This window comes from Hylaeus anthracinus, unplaced genomic scaffold (genome assembly GCF_026225885.1).
Source record: "Hylaeus anthracinus isolate JK02 unplaced genomic scaffold, UHH_iyHylAnth1.0_haploid 12001, whole genome shotgun sequence".
NCBI classification, from domain to species: domain Eukaryota; kingdom Metazoa; phylum Arthropoda; class Insecta; order Hymenoptera; family Colletidae; genus Hylaeus; species Hylaeus anthracinus.
Window position 1 is genome coordinate 4074654 of NW_026534348.1, and position 19801 is coordinate 4094454.

At 40.0% G+C, this 19801-nt stretch overlaps 2 protein-coding genes across 3 annotated transcripts in view; both read right to left on the bottom strand.

Moving 5' to 3' along the window:
- The window catches only part of LOC128890978 (leucine-rich repeat and calponin homology domain-containing protein), a 37418-nt gene extending 27477 nt beyond the window's left edge, over nt 1-9941 (bottom strand). For both annotated transcript variants that reach the window (XM_054150067.1, XM_054150066.1), the window contains exon 1: nt 9617-9941. In XM_054150067.1, the coding sequence (XP_054006042.1) occupies nt 9617-9803 (187 nt within the window). In that variant the 5' untranslated portion in view covers nt 9804-9941. The remainder of the gene's footprint in view (nt 1-9616) is intronic.
- Nucleotides 9942-10331: 390 nt separating this feature from the next.
- LOC128890599 (uncharacterized) lies at nt 10332-19418 on the bottom strand. Its single transcript, XM_054149252.1, has 20 exons — nt 19206-19418; nt 18346-18636; nt 18152-18254; nt 17846-18043; nt 17530-17766; nt 17289-17444; nt 17032-17214; nt 16792-16961; nt 16320-16716; nt 16025-16246; nt 14923-15948; nt 13630-13784; nt 13364-13519; nt 12800-13298; nt 12452-12713; nt 12197-12368; nt 11841-12131; nt 11552-11755; nt 11153-11464; nt 10332-11077 (listed from the first exon to the last, which is right to left on the bottom strand). Exons 2-20 carry the CDS (start codon nt 18520-18522, stop codon nt 10802-10804), a joined length of 5196 nt encoding a protein of 1731 aa, XP_054005227.1. The 5' UTR covers nt 18523-18636; nt 19206-19418; the 3' UTR covers nt 10332-10801.
- Nucleotides 19419-19801: the final 383 nt, after the last annotated feature.

A 19801-nucleotide genomic window follows, 5' to 3' on the forward strand; every position in this document is an offset into this window, starting at 1 on the left:
AAAACGGGGAAACACGGTACTCGTGTCGCACTCGAGCGGCGAAGCACATCTCCATTGGTTCGGTGCTGCACCATTTTTTAATATCGCGAGCTCTCGTGCCACCGAACGTTTGCTGAGCCATCGTTGGCGTTCCTCTCTCGCGGATTATTTCTCGCCGCGTCGTTCGAGGACCGTGGCCCGTTTTTCGCGCGAATCAGCAAACTTTTTCTCTGCTCCAGGTCTGACCCAGTTCGGGCACCCGTGAAACGGAATGGTGGCAACACGATCGCGCCTCTGCAAAGGTCGCGACCGTGAAATCTTTCTCGAATTTCAACGGCTACCGAAGAGAACTGTCGACACACTCCGTGCAGATAGGCTGCCGGACCAAGTCGAGTCGTGGCTCGCGTGGCGTAATGGCGGAAGGAAAAAGATCAAGGATAGGGAGAGTAAAAATGATACGTTGCAGAATTTTGATGACGTTTCAGGAGCAATCGCGTCGGATTCTTCATCGATCGTTCGTCGCGGTGAACGATTATTGGATAATTGCGAGGGTGAATTACATTTTGCTTAACGTGGGCTCGCAAGCGTGCTGGGACGGCCCTGTGTAATATTGCTAATTATAACTCAGTAACGAAAACACCGCGTTGCCTTGCTCGCGCCATACGCGCAAGAGTGTCGTTAGACGGTGTGCTACAGGGGGGTCGTTTTTCAACTCGAAGGGGGCGCGAGGGAAAAGTTTTAACGCAGAGAAATGTAGACAAACTTCATCGATTTATATTTAGCAATCAGGACACAAACATTTCCTGGTCGATGTGCATACTGTATTGTTCTTTTAAATTGCGCGAGTCATAATAAGACACGTAGCGACGGCGATAAAACAAAAACCGACTCTGTGAGCGCTCCGGTTCGTTACGCGAGGAAATCGATACCGAATCGGCACATAATAAAGGTGTTCACGATTTTAACCGAGTTCTGTTTCAACATTTGAAAATATACTGGTAATTAATATATTCACGAACGAAGCAACGATTGACGATTTGTTAGTTCAGCAATCGTTTGAAAAAAGGTGCGTTAGATCATTCTGTGCTCAATGCGCAGCGCTTTTCCAATTTTCCGTTCGACTACTCTTCCCTCTCACCGCGCAACGTCCGTCGGCGCTCTCGCCGCGCTAATTAGCACCTCGAGGCTCTGAACCAAGTTGTTTAATTAATGTCTCTTTCGAAGGAACTCGCTCGACTAAGGTCTGGAGCCTCGATACGCGACGCTATCGATTAACCGATTAATCGACGACGAGACATCTTCTCAACGAGGCTGATTGCTTGTTTGTTCGATATGAAGCGCCTTTTCACTGGCGAACCATGTGTTTGGCAGTTGACAGCCTGTCAACCCTCAGGGGCTGTAGCATGCGAATATGCAGCTACGGCACGGGCCTAGCGACCCCGGGGTATCCTAGCTAGAAGGAGACCAGTGGGCCCCAATAGACGTGTACCAAAGACAAGACTAACGTAAATGTAAAGCATAGAGTTACGATAACGCGAACTAAGCCAAAATTAATGAGTTACAGTCAGTCTCGTAAGAATTCGTATTCTCTGTATCTATTCAAGAAATTTGTCTAAATTAAACGTCAAGTTTGATGGTTCCAAGTAAATTTTTATTATAAATATGGGGCGCTCCAAATCATTTCAAGTTTCCATAAAGTTTCTCTTTCAACTCTGTTTAAAAGGGGTGGCTTTTGTCACTTGATTTGTTACTTAATCCCTTTCTGTCCAACACGGAGGAAACGCTGGAGTATTAAATTGTTGGAGTACACTCTGGATGGCGATGTCTAGGAGAAAAGACAAACAGGGCGTAGCTCGGGGGCACGCGAGATACGAGGCACGCCGTATCGGTAACATTCATCGCGTACTCTCGAAGCGTGTGCGATATGATCTGTAGACGCTCAGCTCGTTCACTCGCACGGCACGCTTCTCGTATAAAGATACACCCAGCGCAACATAGTCCTCGCGCGATTGGCACGGGGCTCCCGACGGCGCCGTTCCCTTGTAACATCCATCAAGCGCAAAGTAGAATTGCCCTCGCGATACAGAATCCTTCGTCGCTGGACAAATCCCATTCGAAGATAGCATAAATCGCACGATTCCGCTCGGAGATCAAAGGAGACTTGGATCATCTTCTTGGAGCCTCCCTCCCTCCTGTTCTACGTATCGGGTTGTCCAGAAAGTTCGTGGCAATTTTAAAAAAAAATTTTGAAAGAATTTTAAAAAGAATTTTGTTATATATTAGGTGGGACTGAAAAGTAATCAATACTTTATCAACATTTATTTATTAAAGAAATCTTAAATAAGAAATCTTAATCAACAAAATAATGTCCATCATTTTCTAACTTCATTACTTTCCGGTTACCCAAATATTTATTGAATTATACAAGTAGCATTTTGTTCCGCAATCTTTTCACCTTTCAAGGAATGTACACATGTTATTTCTATTCAACCATTCCGATATATTCAATACTTGCACCACGTACCAAAAATCGCCATGGACTTTTCAGACAAACCAATGTCTGGATGTGGATCAGTGTGGATTTATTTCGTGGTCCCTGTAAACACGATCCAGCTCGATTAGCTCGATTGGCCAATCTTTTACACGTATCTTTCATAAAATGCAACAGCGTAGAACTGTTGAAGCTTTCGAAACGCACTCGAGACACCTCCTCGAGTTTCTTTTAGGGAAACGCCACGATATCGGCGACGCTCCGTTCGCAGTGGTCCTGCTTCGTTTCGCGAATCGTGGACCTGAAGTTTCGAGGCACCCTTCAGACGCCTGGCGTCGTCGTCCGTACTCGGAACCCTTTCGTCGCAAGGTCCTCGGTTTCTTTTTCTTTATTTCGCTTGGAGTTTCTCCGGTATCTGTACCTTGGATAGTTCTTCATCGTCTGTGTTATGCGCTTAGACGTTATTGTTTTTGAATCATAAATTTTGGATTTGGTAGTTCTTTAAAGCTTCGTATCAAAGGGTTTCCGAATTGGTATTGTGCGATTGCAGCACGAGTAAAATGGCTCCTGGCTCTCCAAGCTTTTAGTTCGAGGGAGTCGAAGCAGCTTGTTTTGCCCTTTGATGTCTGGCGAGTGCTCGAGAGACTTCGTAGCTCGCCTTGAGCTCATTACTTTTTGACTGACAATTTCATGGTTTTGGTACTACTCTTCTTCTATGGAAAGCAGATGACTTTCGTTTCTTCCACATTCAATTTCAACTTCCAGTGATGGTTAAACTCGAGATTGATTCAAGCTATTGTGATCGATGGGAAAGGATATCGGTCCGAGGTGTACATCGGCTTCCGATGACGAGATATCTTCAATGGTGCCTGGCAATCGGTTCTGTCACGTAGCGGAGGCGACTTTTTCCTGCCCTTAGATGGCTGACGAGTGCTCTAGAGACTTCATCTTCGAGGAGTGCTCCTTTGGCAGAGAGACAAGAGCGCGAGATAAGCGCGGAACCCGGTATGGCGTAGCGAACGATGTAACGCGTTATGGAGTATCGACCTGTTGGCACCCCTGCATCTGCAGCTGCGGTGTCTCTATCTTTAGCTCCCGGCCGTCCCATCGCGCGGGACTCCTCCATAGCCATGGTGGCTGTACTCCCCCTTGGCGCGTCTGTGCTCTCGTCCAGGCATAGCGCACGCATCGCACTTCCCCATCCCATAAAAATATGACTCTGCACCCTTTTCCCTACGACCGTCGCGATTCAACCTAGCGAGAAAACGTTCGACGACTCCTCCGAGTTTTATAGCTGGGTAGATAAGCCTGTCGAGCTTAGGCGAGATCCCTTGCAGAGGAATCGTAGCGTTCGAGAAGTGTTGGAGGAGGTACTCTCTTTTTCAGGGAATAAGGAAATTAAAATTTCGAGCTGTAAAACGAAATCTAGTGGTTTAATTTCTTGTTAAGAATTTCTTCATTCTTGAATATTGAGCTTGGAACCCCTTCAGACGACGTTGTTTCCTTTCTTATAGGCAGCCACGAGTGCCCCCTAGGATATAGTAATTATCTCTCGATAAGGAGATTTCATCCAATTAATCGCAATGTTCGTAGGGGCTCGAGTGTCGCGAGTCGGAGACCAGCCGACCAGCCTCGAGCGAATCGGGAAGAGAACGCTTTCGATTCGCCCGACCGGTTCCTGTCGAGAGACACCTGTCGCGAAGTCGGTCGCGATCGAGAAAAGATGAGGAACGAGGCCCGACGCGAAACAAGGAGAGAGAGGAAAAGTATGCGAACCGGTGGCAGACAGAAGCGCAGTTATCCGGATTCCTTCTTTCTTTTCGTTAATCACGGTGGCGCGCACCTGCCCCGCGAAACAGGGAAACGTTCCAAAGATGCTCCGAAACGAAAGCATCTTCGAGATTTTTGTCGAGGAAAGTACGGGATTTACAGAACTGAAATATTTCTTTATTAGTCGATGTACTTACGTAGATCTTGTGCAAATTTTGTTCGCGCGATTTGTTGCAACGATAAGTACGAAATACAACGAAACTTAACGAAATGTTATGTATCAGCTGCCAGCTTTCTAGCAGGCATCGAAACGAATCGATGTGCGCATGTAATGTGTAATTGAGTTAATTGAACATAATTTTAGTATCGGTAGAGAGGACAATCAGGACGGAAAGAGCGAAATTATAATTACAAGATTTTACTTTGAGAATCGGTGAACAGCGTCTCAACGGCGTCGTAGAAAATGCATAAATTTAGAAATTAATACAGGGTATAAGAGCATTCGTAGATTTCCATACACAGAGGGAAAAGTAGATCCATTGTAGGCGACGTAGCGTATCCTCGATGGAAGCAGGAAGAGTAAAAGGAAATTGACTGGACACGTGAGCTGGGAATAAAAACGACCGACGAAGACGATTGCACAACCGTGGACAAATTGTTTCGTCGAAGTCGGCTCGACGCTGGACCGTTAATGATTTTGCTTCGCGTAATTGTGCTTAACGGTTCGTCCATGCACAGCGTCTAACAAAACAATCGGTCAGCTATGGGCCAGTTGACCATTGGGTGTAATGTAAGTTCTCTCTTTATTCCAGGAATTTATTTTACTTCAAAGTATTGCATTTCCTTCACTTTATGTTTTAATTGCAGTAAGTTATGCCCGAAGACCACCAGCGAAATGGCGTAGACCTCTAGTAGTAGTGATAAAGCTCTATAAAGTGATCGAAGTTCCGTTTTAACAGGTGGATTGGTTATCCACGCGGTGGACGGAGAAAATCGACGATAGCAAAGACAAACAGCGCGCCACGATACGCTCCCACGGCGGAAAAAGCTTCTTATCGATTATGTCACGGTGTACTGCGCGCTTTCTTTGAGGAAGACGCGAGAGAAAAGGGCGAGAGGATCCTTTTTTTTTTTTTTATTTCCTTCCGCTTAATCCTCGCCTCTCCGTGGCATTCCAGTCCGGCAACTCGACCGTACGCTCCCCGCTATGTACTTCGCGTGTACTTTCGGAATTAGTGCTTCAAGCACGAGCAAAGATTGCTCCGAGATACTGGTACGGCCCGTTTCGCGCGAGTTTCTCCGCAAATTTTAATCTCCCGACTGCATTGGCGCATGCGATATCCCGTTTTTGCTGAAGATTTCATTTCGCGTTACCGTAACGCGAGCGATGCCTCGGTTGAGCGTTGCCTTTTTCATTAGACGAACTTATCGAGCCGGTTAAGTCGTTGGAAGGGGCCAGAAACGTTCTCCTTGGGGAGAGGCTTTCTTTATTACGCATTTTTATTTAGATTTCTGTTGTAAAGAGTTTAATTCCATCGCTAGAAACGAGGGGCTGTCGAGTGCGCTCGCAGAACACGCGCGGAACTCTTGGCTGAAAACGCTGGCACAGAGCTTAGGATCTAGCAGTCGCGTAACATTCGTTCCCGACGTTCTTGTCGTCGTGGCCATCGTCGTGGTCCATTTGCGCGCGATAGACGCTTTAACAGAGGTGTTAAACTCGATTCGAATAAAAGGAGATGCATAGCGATTTGTTCGGCTGAATAATTTCTGGGATAAAGTTCTTTAAGTGAAAAACGTTGCTTCGCGGATCGTTACATTATTACATTGCATTATACGCTGAGGGTAAATTTATATTTGGTATTAGCTTGTTTGGGCTACGTTTGCTCCGTACGTTTTTATTCGTTGGCCGATTTTCTTGATAGGAGCGTTGCCCCGTATCTGTGTTGTAACGACGCAGGACACGACTGGTCAGGTCCCTCTGTACGACCAGGCGAACTGACCTGGGGTTCCTTAATGAAGTTACGTCCCCTTCTGTCATCGTCGAACCTCGTAAGAAGGCCTGACGAGCAGTTCGATAATACCCCGAGCCGAAATTGTAACGGGCACAAAAGTTTCCCTTTCGTCGGGGCTGATCATCCCTCGGGTATCGGGGGACGTCGACCGAAATTGCCTCGTTCCCTTCCTTCGACGACAGAATCGCCATCGAAAACCGATGAGCTCGGCTCGCTCAATGGTAGACAGCCGTACCAAGTATGAAACATGGCGATAATTATTTGTTTCTTTGCGCCGAGGGAGTAATCATGGCTCCCGGCGTGATTAAGCATTCGCATGGACGATCAGGAATATTCCTACCTCGTCCAGCGTACTCCTTTTTTTTTTTTTTTACCAATAACTCAGCTGTTTCTCGAAACGCAGAGTTCGTTCCAAATTGTCTACTGATTTCTTTTTAAAAAAAGTAGCGCTAGTAACGAATGATTAAAATAAGACGAAGAAGAAAGAGACAAATTGTAATTAGTAAATTGTTAGCAGAAAGTACCAACTATGCTATCGTTAAACTAGAAAGATAATGTTAATTCTAGCACGGGTCGGAATTGACCCAGTCAGCAAGGGTCAACAACCTCAGGACCATAACAGCCTGCTTCGCGCCGATTTATAGCATCGATAAACTCGCGAGTAAGCCCGTTACGACCGCACTTTTGTTCCGAAGGTAATCCGCGACCATCCGACTCTAATACGGTAGTCTTTAGCGGTGACAACAAGCGTCGGGAGGCGAAGATCACCGTGACCGCGGAAATATAAACAATTCTAATCGGTCCCAGGTGGCACTGCGTGATCTGCACGGGTCGCAAAGTTTTGAAACTTCAGTCATCATCGTTCGGTCACGGTCGTGGAACGGAAAATATTTCCAAACATTGCGAACACTAGTGCGTGCTCGATAAACGACGCCGTGCAATCGACGAGATAAGCGCGCACCAAAAAGCAAATCCTCAAACACGTATATCTCCCCACTTCAGTGCTGTGGGAATCGTGCCGAAGGAGATAAGAAATCGTCTTTCTGTAATTTGATGCGCACGCGAGTAGGCACGCCCTTACTAAAAATTCAGATCGTGTCGATTAGATAATTAAATATAAATGTAATTTATTTGCGGATACGTCAGAAACGAATGATTTAAATCAACTTAAACTTTAACGAGTCTTTGTGAATTATATACTTTCTTAAGACGTATCAGAAACTTTCACATTCTGCGTTTGCATTTTTGAAATATTTCTTTCTGTTTTTTAAATTAATTAATAAATTCGTCACGTATCGTCTCTTTATGATCGATACATCGTCAAAGTTGTCTAGCGCAAAGTGTGCAACCCCATGAGAAGCTCGGTAACGCGACACGCGGTCTTCCAATGATAAAAGGTTTCCCAAAGCCGCTGGTATCGACAGTCTCAAAACTTGAAGCGTTCCTTACGCTTCTGCGCACGTAATTCCCCGTGCACCCGGTATCAACGAGCAACTGTCGAAAGCACGGCATATCTCTTGGTAACAGGAAACACCGGGTGTGTCGAGATAACGTCGCCCCGCGATGAGTGTCAGCGACTATGCAAATTAACTTTGCATGTTGCACTCTTCTAGACGACTGCTCCTATAAAAGGGAAATCGAGGCGCAGGGGCCGCGACCCGGTTGAAAGAATACAAAATTGGGTGCACTGTATCGACGATAATAGCACGATAACCTGATTCTTTTTTTATCTAATTCCTTTTTTCATTCGCTCAAATTGACAATTAAATCAATTATCCGCGCTCGACGCGACGTATCGCGCAGCAACTCGCGATACGGTAGCCGTCACGCATATATTTTATTCAAATCCCACGCATTTCCACGCGAACTGGAGGAAATAGGTTCAGTATGTATTAGGTTGTCCCGAAAGTTTCTTTCGCATGATTAATAAGTAATACATGCACGATAGTTTACGTTTTATGTTACATTACTGAATCGTGCACGATTCATTTTGCTCCATTACTGTTACAACATGAATATCTACGAAATTAGATTGTCTACTTATAGAAACACGACCACATAAAATAATTGAGTGCAACGCGCGAAAGAAACTTTCGGGACAACCTAATACTAACCGGGATTGTATTCTGTAACCAGTTGCTTTGGGAATGTTGCTAAACGGATACGTCCGTTGCACAAATGGATTTATAGCTGAATTGCTTCTAGCATAAAACCGATGCACCGATACATCGAGTACAAACTATTGATTGCCACTTGTTTAATTCCATTTTATTTAGAAAATAAACTTGTGTAGATCGAGTCTACTTATAATTTAAAAAGATATAGCCATTAATTGTATTACTTATTTTATTAGTTGGAATTATTATTATGCATGAAACGAGTTTAGAAAAACTTTCTTATACCCCTCCTCACCTCACCCCCGCAATAACTTCGAAGGCAGCTTTGTAAATAATTGTATACCTAAGTATCAGTTTCATTATCAACGTAGATTACACACGTGTGTCCCGTTTCTTTTCTTAAGCGTTCCCTAGATATCCGTTGATTTCACTTTTACCAGTCGAAGACTAATAGACAGGTACATAAACCTTTTACACGGACCAATGCACCGTAAATACAGATGGGTTTTCTATTATGTAACGCGTAAATGTTTCTCGCCGGTCGTCGTGCCAACGATCGACCAACGCATTCTTAAGACTGTCCCCTAAAGGACTTGGATATCCGTTTCCAAAAGACGCTCGTTTCCGCTGTCGTTTCTATGTTTCGTTTATTGCACGGACGACGAGAATGATTCTCGATTGTTTAACTTCCATCTCGTGGCAGAGACTAGCCCCAATACGTAAAATAAAAGGTTGTACCTGAAGGTACGAGTGAATGAAGCGTGCAGCTGTAATGTGAGCAACAATAAACGCGACACGTACGCCGCGAAGCATTCGGGCGCCGCTTACGCGCGTGGACGTGACATAAACACAAATATTCGAGGTTAACTCCGAAAGTATTCGGGGTATCGCCTCCTATAATCGCAGCGGGAGCAGAACGGAACAGAACCTCTGCAGGTGTTCCTTCGAGTCTTTTTAACAGCGACAAACGAGCACAGGATTAGGAGGAAAAAAACCAGTTTTGGTCGTGGACGGGTTTTCTCCAGAGACGGGCGAAATTCTTGCGTAGATAGAATTTTGGGGTAGAGGATAAAAGATAGTCTGAAATGATACGAATACAATTTTTTCATTTCTTCGATTATAGCTCCTCTAACGTAGAAGCCTATTTAAAAACCGGGCGATGTATTTTGACTCTCTTCGAATTTGTGTTTGCCTCCGAAGACGTTTCGGTTAAATGAAAACGTGAATTGTTAGATCGGGCAACTCACCAGCGAAAACCGTATCCTGGAGGTTGTATTTGCTGGAGCCAGTTTTCCCGACTTTCGGGAAGTCCTTTAGCTTCCGGCCGCTGAGCTTGAGCTCTCCGCTCAAGTGTGCTTCCTCCAGGATTCGCTCGAGGCTTCGGGTGAGCTGCTTCTGGATGTGGCCGCTCATATTCGACGCGACCATCGCCATATTACATTTTTCGAGCACGTACACGCGAAAAGTATCCTTTCTGACGGATCAGTCGCCCGTCGTTTGATCGACGAGCTAAGGATGTCACGAAAATAACTCAACACCCGTCAACTAACCACTCCCGGTCCTCGCTCCTGCGCTACTGATCTCACCAGAGCGTGCATCGGTGCATCTAACTGCAGCGCCCCCATCGGGACGCCATCTTTGTATCAACTAAAGTCGAGCAATCGATTCCACGATTTCGAGAATCGCAGTAGGACTCGAATTTTCGAACTTGAACAGTTTAGTTCGGTATGACGTCGGTCTTTTCTACGTTTCGAATTGTTTAGCGTGGAGTGCAATATTGAGTATAAAATGGGGGGAAAAAGTGCAAATGGATACTAAAACTGATGGAAAGAAAATTAAAAAATTATTAGAAAATTTTGTTAAAGTTACTCGTTTGTTAGAGACTAACTCTTACTCGCGTCCTTTACCTTGGAGAATAGGAAGGATATTTGTATTTAAAGAATAAGTGGTATACAACGTGAGTAAATATTAAATGTTTATTTAGCAAAGTCCAACGTAACACGAGCAAGTTAATACTAATCATTCGTCTATATTTTCGTCGTTGACTACCTACAGACTTAGTCACAAAGTTGTGTGAAGTATTAGGTTGTCTCAAAAGTTTCTTTCGCTTGATTAATAAATGATACATTCACAATAGTTTGTTTCATGTTACATTACTGAATTGTGCACGATTCATTTTGCTCCATTACTGTTACAACATGAATATCTACGAAATTAGATTGTCTATTTATAGAAACACGACCACATAAAATAATTGAGTGCAACGCGCGAAAGAAACTTTCGAAACAACCTAATAATTTCGTATCAACGTGTTTCGTACATTCATACTAGTATTTACAAAGCTATTCAAACATTCAAAGCCATTCAGAGACATCGTGTATATATTACAGAATCAAATTAAATTCTACATTAACGCGAACGTCGATCTTTCGTTAATTTTTCTTCTTGTCCTTTTTTTCGTCGGGAACTATATTATTCGCTTCTTGATATTGTCTTATCAATTGTTCCTCTACGCCCGGTAAACATGGACTATATCTCGAATATTCCATGGTGTATTCACCCTTACCTTGGGTGCAAGATCTCAATTCGCCGACGTAACCAAACATCTCGTTTAATGGTATTTCCGCGACTATCGAAAACCATCCTTCGGCAGTTTCCGTGTCAACTACGATACCGTTTCGTCTACTAATTTGCCCTATAATTAGTCCCTGCATCGATTAAGAAAATTAGATTAATAAGAGAAATTATTAACGATGCTATCGCGCGATAAATATTTTATATACCTGAAACTCTATCGGAGCGGTCACCTCTACGTTCATAATTGGCTCCAGAAGATACCACGAACCATCTTCGAACACGTCTCTCATTGCACCTTGCGCTGCTTGGAAAAACGCAAACTCCGAGGAATCGACGATATGATGCATACCGTCTTGTAATCTAAATTTGATACCGGCCACTTTATTACCAGTGAGGACTCCCTTCTCACACATAAATCTGAAACCTTTTTCTATACCAGGGATATACTGTTTCGGAACGTTTGGTCCTACCGTTTCATCGACGAACTCGACATTCGTATTCTCATAAGCTGGCAATGGCTAAAGCAACACGTAAAAATTAACAAAACGAAAAAATAATAAATGTTCGAAGGAAACACGTTTCCATCAGGTAAAAAAAATATGTACCTCTATTATCCCAGTTACTCGGGCATACTGACCGGCTCCACCTGACTGTTTTTTATGCAAATAATCAAATTTGATAGGTTCCCGCAATGTTTCCCGGAATGAAACTTTTGGTTTTCCAAGCACAATGGGACAATTGTATTCTCGCTCAAGCCTTTGCGCGTAAATTTCCAAATGCAACTCCCCCATCCCAGAAATGATAGATTCCTAAAATGTATTGCAAATTAGTCGTCTAAATATCGTTTACATCGAACGAAATGTCTACATCTATTCTAAAACTCGTAAAAATCACCTTGTTATCGACGACATATTCAAATCTGAGAGTCGGATCTTCTTTGGTGAATCGCCTGATGCCTTTTGCAAAGTTATCTCTTTGCTGTGAATTCTTTGGCTCAATAGACATAGATACTACAGGTTCAGGTACAAAAATAGATTCCATGGATATCAAGAGATCAGAATCTTTGACAAACGTGTCACCTGACGCGCAGTCGACACCAAACACAGCGAAAATATCTCCGGCGTAAACTTCGTTCACGTCTTCCATTTGATTCGAATGGAGTCGTACTAACCGGGGTATTCGGACCTATGGAACATTACATTCATAAAAAATGTTGAGTAAATTGAAACGTCTTCAACAAATTGACATACCTTTTTATTTGTTCTTGTGTTGTATATGTTTTCACTTTTACTCAGCCTCCCTTGGTAACAACGGAAGTATGTCAATTGACCGAATTTACCAGCTTCTAATTTGAATGCTAATCCAACAAAAGGATTATTATCGCTTCTTTCGGGATTTAAAATTACTTTTGTAGCTTCCTTTCTGTAAATAAAAAAGGCACTGTTCTGTAATTCAAAGAAATAAGGAATTTAAGAAACAAACGAGCAATATCTAAAGAAAATTACCCGTCCATCTTAAGTGCATAATTTTCGACTTCTCCAGGGTTTGGTAAATAATCCAAAACTGCATCCAACAGGGGTTGAACACCCTTATTTCTTAAAGCAGTTCCAACCAATACTGGTGTAAAAGCTCTTTTCATACACGCTCGCCTAATAGCATCTTTTATGTCCTGTTCAACAACTTGTGTTTCATTTAAATACATTTCCCCAAGTTTATCGTCGACGTTACTTAAATGCTCAATTAATTCTTGTTTTCGATCCTTGACCTCTGCATATAATAGTATAGGTATACAGGTTTACATGTATTCTTTGCATTTATTAATACTATGATAATCTTCACTCAACAACATATACCTGCTCTCATGTCTGCTGGAATTTCATCTTCTCTAACAGTGCTACCATAGTCTCCTTCAAAATATAGAGCTTTCTCAGTGATTATATCCACTATGCCTTTGTTATTACCTTCTAAACCAATTGGCAGTTGTAGAAATGCAGCATTGTGGAATAGTTTGCCACGTAATTGTTCCAATACTCTCTTATGATTTGCACCCATCCTATCTAATTTATTGATAAATGCCAAGCAAGGTACATTGTACCTCTTCATTTGACGATTTACAGTCATCGATTGAGATTGAACACCACCTACTGCGCATAATACAAGTATAGCTCCATCTAAGACACGTAATGCTCTCTCTACTTCTACAGTAAAATCAACATGACCAGGAGTGTCAATGATGTTAATATTGTGATCTTTCCATAGAGTATATGTTGCTGCTGACTGAATTGTAATACCCCTTTGTCTTTCTAATTCCATACTGTCCATTGTTGCTCCAACGTTATCCTTACCTCTTACCTATCACATTTTATATAATATAATTAGATTGAATCATGTTATTACTGAGATCTCTCTTTATTTACCTCGTGCATCTGTTCTATTCTTCCAGTATAAAATAGTATACGTTCTGTCAACGTAGTTTTCCCAGAATCAATGTGGGCGGATATACCGATATTTCGAATCTTTTCCAGCGGTTTATGTTCTGCAAATTTCAAATGCGTCGAGAAAAACCGCGCGTTCTATTGCGAACATAAAACAAATGATAAAGAATGTTAAACGTATACAATTATGCAAGTTAATTCAATAATTTATATGTAACCTAAATTTGATAGAAGGTTAGAATACTTACCTTAAAAGCGTGCACCGATGATAACGTGTTTAAGTTGATATTATGTTTCAAAACTGTGATGATAGACATAATGTTAAATCTTCTTTTAACGAGTAACTTTTTACTGTTTAAACATTCAAAAAATTGATGGTTTGCGCGACTCGTGTTCAAGCGGTCTAAACATTAACGAACCACCATGATGTAACAGAACTACCGCATTATCGCTATCACTAAAGTCTCTACATAAACGTGTAACATAAAATGAACAGAAAATGATTTTTAGACAAAAAACTTCTTTTATTGTGTATCACATAATTATATATTTTATTATTTTCTTCGTATTATCCTTACTTTAAAGTTTTTCTTAATATAAAATAGTGCACATTCTGAACGTAAGAATCTTATAATTTCAACAGAATAAAACATAACAAGCTTATTCAACTCGCACATAAAATTGTTTTTATGCTACAAATATTTACATTGAGCTTACGGGGCCGGAAAGTAGAAATATTACAAAACTTAAACAATTATATTTTGCGCTCAAATGTAAAATACATTTACATGTTTTTTTTTTCATATTAATTATGGATTGGAATTATGAACCAGTACGAATATTATTTAAAAATTTTTAATTTTTTGTTAGACTTGAAATTGTACATTCAAATTGTATATTTCATGAATTTCATAGCAATGGAAACAAATTCTAATGAATATGAATAAAATAATTGTGTGTCAGGAATAGTTTTAGTGATTTATGACTTGATGAATATCAACACTGATTGTCTTTGATCAATCGTGCACAATTCATTAAACTATGAACATTCAATTGAAATACGTGCAGGACAATGGGAATCATGATTTACACTTATTACATTTACCAAAATACGTTTCTAATGTGTGCTGCTAGTTTGAACGTACGAAACACTAAGATCGACATTGATATAACATTTATAAGTAGCTATCTAATTATGTCAGATAAACACAATTTTTCAAATATTGCCAAACATCGAATCGGTAGATTCTTCAAGCATAAAATATACTTGCGAGGACCAAATAATTAGCGTAAATTATTGAATACCCCGTTTTCTATCTGAATGATATCCGAGTATATCTTTTTTCGTCTCTTTCGTTTGTTTGTTTGTTTCAATGCTTGAGTGTTCGTAATGAATTTCCATTCAGAGTATAAAATCTGTCTTATCCTTATACATATTTTCTGTACATACATATATCTATGCTGAAGTTATACTACAGCCATTATTACTCTTACATCTAAAGACTTTTACAAATACATTAATATTATATCCGATTAAAAGCAAGTAACGTTTTTGGTACTGAGTTTAGTCGGCGAATGTTTTTCGTTACTGTCGCCGAAATCCATACCAAATGGTACAGAATTCCAAATCGCTTTGTCGCTTCGATCATCTTCCTCGCTCAATATATTGCACATCATTCTATCGTCGTAGAGAGAGAATCTTGCAGTTGACTGCCCGCGACCACGAACCTTTCTTACGGAGGGTGGCAAGTCGCCTGGGGTTTTTATTCTCATATGTGGATCCTTTAACACGTTCACGTTCGATCCCACGTTAAAGACTTCGTTGAATTTGTCGATACTTTCCTGTCTACTGAGATTGTTCTCACTTTTTTTATTTCTTAAATTTACAAGGGGCAAAGTAGATGGTCGAATGTTCGTATTGTTGTCATTTTCTAATTTCTGCTTGCCAATTTGTACAGCATTTTTATCGTTCTTATCTAACGGAGTGGTAGAAGTCGGTGTTTTAGCGATAATACCATTCACATATTTCCCTCCTGGAGATATCGTTACGTTCGTTTCGACCGTTTTGATTTGCACGTTCTGTTTCGATAGTAAGTTCGATTTAGAATCCTCTCGATCTATTTGGTATTTATTGTAAGGGTACATTTTTTTGTTAACTAGCAACTTCTTAAAGTTGGGCCATCCGAATAGCTTTTTTCTAGGACTTTCTTGGGAACAGACCTCGTGTACATTTGTTTGTTTGCGTTTACCATACGACGACGTAGCATCGTCGGAGATAACGTTCTGAACATATGGTATAGGGGTAGCTGGTCTTAGCTGGGTCAATTGCGTCGTATGTTGGCTCAAATAATCATGGGAAACGAGACCTTGCGCTTCTGAGACAATTCTGTATTGATCGTTACATGCGTGCTTCATGGATTTATCGACGAGTACATTACCGTTACATCCTAGCTCTTCGAATGAATCCGACTGTAACATTAAATTTCTTTCCATGCATGGATTCCGCCCTTGATAAGGTTGAAGTGTCTGAGTATGGTTATATATTGCTACTTCGTTTGAATTTTTAACTAAAATATAATTAAAAGTTATATACGTATTTCATTAAATCGTTATCTATATGTATAACAGCGTCGAAATACTTACAACTATGTTCGTGGACAATACTTTCGGAAGGTGATAATGTTATCAAATTCTCAACAATGCCACCCTCGTTACTTGAATTGTCTTGTACCATGTGCAATGATAGATGAGCGACGTGAGCATTGTCGTGATGCGAAATCTCGCTGTAAAGACTGTTTGTAGTCGAAGGCACTAAGGTGCAATGGGAGTTTACCATTGGACTTCCATCGGTGAAGTGCATAGTCACTAAAAATTTTTAAATTTTGTTACGGCCTATAGTAGTATGTCTTCATGCCACGGTTCATGCAATGAAATTTACCGCGATGAGATTGTAGCTCTGAAAGACGTTCTTCTATACATAAAGCGGTTAATCGAGCCTCCGCATCTGCATCCAAGCAGTCTTCCATAGTTTCTCTGATCAAACGTACTCCCGGTCTGTCTACTAAATTACCTTCTAGCAAAGGTCTAGCTTTATTACGGGAAACTAAGACTTGCATTTGTTCGAACGTCGGATGAAGACCAATTTCTTTTTCGTACGGTTGTCTATACGGAGGTACTTCAGATCCTGGCATGTAAATGTCAGAGCATCTTGAAACTAATTCCCATAGCACTAGGCCCATTGCATAAACATCTATCTGTTTTAAAGAGCTTTCGCAATCTCGCAAATTAACCGCGCCTTCCAATACTTCGGGCGCCATATATCTCAAAGTGCCAACCTAATTTAGGGGTAGCAGTGACATTATAAGTTATCTTACAAGGGTATAATTTGGAAATATAAGTCATTCCCTTACATCATTAATCGATTTTATCTCAGCATGTTGTTCCTCTCCGTTTGAATAGTATTTAGAACCAGCAATTTGAACTGCCAATCCTAAATCGCATATGCAGCAAGTACCATCAGCTTTGATTAATATGTTTCTTGAATTGATATCTCTGTGCGCGATGCAAGGTTTGAATTTATCTATAAAATAAATCGACCCGTTATAAGTATTCTTTAAATATCCGAGAACTTCCTTTCATGCTTTACTTACCACCTTTGTGTATATCGGTATGTAAGTAAGCAAGTCCTTTTACCATAGAGAGACCCATTTTACATAATGTGGTCCAATCAACTATATGAGTTCTTAAGAAATCAGTCAAGGTACCGCCTGGTGCAAAACTAAGTACCAAAAGATATTCAACGCTGCCCTCCAAGTTAACCCTTTCATCGACGCCTAAATATGAATCATAGGTGCCTTTTCATGATATATTTTTTACAAGGGAATATTATTAAAAGAGAGGTGCTAACCATAATAACTTAATAAAGACGAATGTTCCATAAAGGGAAGACAATAAGTATCGCGTTCGTTTTGGAAATAGTTACGATAATGAGACGGAAATATTTTTACAGCTACATCTTGGTCTTCCATACTGCCTTGCCATACCGAACCATATCGTCCTTGTCCTGAAAGTAGACAATGTATCCCACAACTTGCATATAAATATACTTGTCTATTTAGTATTAATGATGTGGTTAGCAGAAAACATACCTACGATCGTTGTAAGTTTCAAATGATCTACCCTGTAAGTACCCGTTCTTAGTGCTGTGCTGTCCATAAACTGATCTGTATAGGAATGTGGTTTTCCTAATCTTGATAACATGTTGGTATTGTACATGCGATATACCATTAACGCTACGATACATATCGCTAGTAGTACACAAACTAGGATGCTTGTTATTATAAGCATCCATCTTCCAGAATCTGATTGTTCCAAATATTCAGTTGCTAAAAGAATTTGCATAAGACTATGACTGTTTGCATAATACTTTATAAATGTATTTTATGTAACACTTCTTGACCTTACTTGGTTGATTATTTTCTGTAGGAATAGAATTATGTACTTTGCTCTCAGAGTACAAAAGATTAGTACTATTGATATTAAGGTTACAATAATTTCCATGACAACAACAGAATTTTGTGTTGTTTAATGCCTTGGTAGAACGTTGAAGAGCAATACACTCTGTGGTTTCACACTTTTGTTCACCAGACTGTTTCCAACAACCTGAAGTGTTGTACAATGAAAATTATAATAACTGGAGAGTATATATACAATATAAGGTGTCCCATAAATATAGGAGAAGCCAAGTTTTATAAAAGGTATTAACTATACCTTGAGATAAAATAATAATTTCTGTTCCATTAGCAGTCTTATCTTCTTGCCATAATGCGTGACAAAAGTTAGTACATTTTTCAAATTTAATATTGTCGTCTGTCTGTAAAGGGTTTATTTATTTAATTTAATTTACATAATAATTAAATACACAGAAACATGTTTTCTTGAAATGTACCATAATTCTAACTTACTATAGTATGAGCTACACTACTGTCGTTGGATATATCTTCAGGTACACTGGGTATATTTTGTTTTAAAGAAAGATTTTCACTTTTTTTTCTGCTGGCACATATTTTGATGGCATTAATGGGCACCGAGTTTATCCCACACAGTAGCACAATCAATGTAATTGATACAATGGCTTTCATTGTGCCTTAGCAGGCCTCTTGAACTCAAACACTTCAACGGAAGCGTTGGTCCTTAAGAACTGGCATCTTTGATTACATTGACATATATTATTGCCATGTGTAGGCTTTGTTCATCTGTTTATTATACATAATCCAGATACAATTATGACAAAAGTAAAATCATATACAACGGATTCCTAAATAGCAAACTTTTTGTATATCAAATTAAGCAAAGATTAAATTTATGTACAAACAATGTATTAGTAGAAACATTTACATAATTATTCAAATATTATAAATATATGAGATTAGCATCAAGACCAATGTTTATTAATAAATATGAAGAAATAATGCAGTAGACAAGAAATACGAATACATTAAAAATATATGTTTTATAAAGAGGCAATACTTTATTAGTATCGCAAGTATCACTAAATTCGATTAATTATACAGTTGATGCGTCAGATTTTCGTGTAAAAAATAAAAGCGGCGGCAACTACGACAGGAAAGAAGAGCAGTCGTTTAAAGAGTGATCCTTTTTAGACACTGGAACGATATTAAAAGTTTTAGGCTGCTGTCTACACCATAAGCGCGTATAAAAAGAAGCGTGATACATGCTGCAAAAAATCAAGAATAGGAAAATGAAAAAGAAAACAGTAGTTTCACACGATACGTTACAAGAAAGTCGAAAAAAACATACTTACATCTTAGTGAACAGGTTTCTCGAGTTTTGTAACCGAGAATCTTGGGAGGAAAGATTAAATACCAGTTGTAACATTGCACACATCCGTGAAAGAATATGAGATATTTTTAAAAGAAGTATCGTAACAACATTGGTATATTTGACAGACAAGCCGTATCCATTGAATTCTAATTCATTCACGTGTTCCGAAACGCAACATAAAACGTCGCTTCTGTATCTTTACGAAACACTACCCTACTTATCAATTACCTATACGACCAACGTTATATGATATACGTATCACATGAAATTTAATTTATTAATACTTCTTATCATTACATCTTACTCTAATTATTATACAATCTGAGAATTTGTCGATTATACATTGAACAAATTGGCGAATAAACGTAAAGAGGGTATGATAATAAAATAAAAAAATATATTGATTGGTAATCATGTTCTTCTTGTACAATACTCTTTATTATATTAGCCAATTTGTTATGTAAAATAAAATTAATCTTCTAAAAAGCAAAAAGTAATGTTTATACGTGCAATCGATAGTGTAGAATACAACCAATCAGACGTTTAATTTTAAATTGAGGAGTTTTCAAACATGTA

Bases quoted from the DNA above. Each gene is read 5' to 3' on its own strand.
- LOC128890599 (XM_054149252.1), bottom strand. From the start codon at position 18,522: ATGAAAGCCATTGTATCAATTACATTGATTGTGCTACTGTGTGGGATA. The intron at 13,520-13,629 runs GTAAGTATTCTA...TGTTCGCAATAG, and splicing joins CATCGGTGCACGCTTTTAAG to AACGCGCGGTTTTTCTCGAC. The intron at 11,465-11,551 runs GTACATATTTTT...GTGTTGCTTTAG, and splicing joins GAGTAACTGGGATAATAGAG to CCATTGCCAGCTTATGAGAA.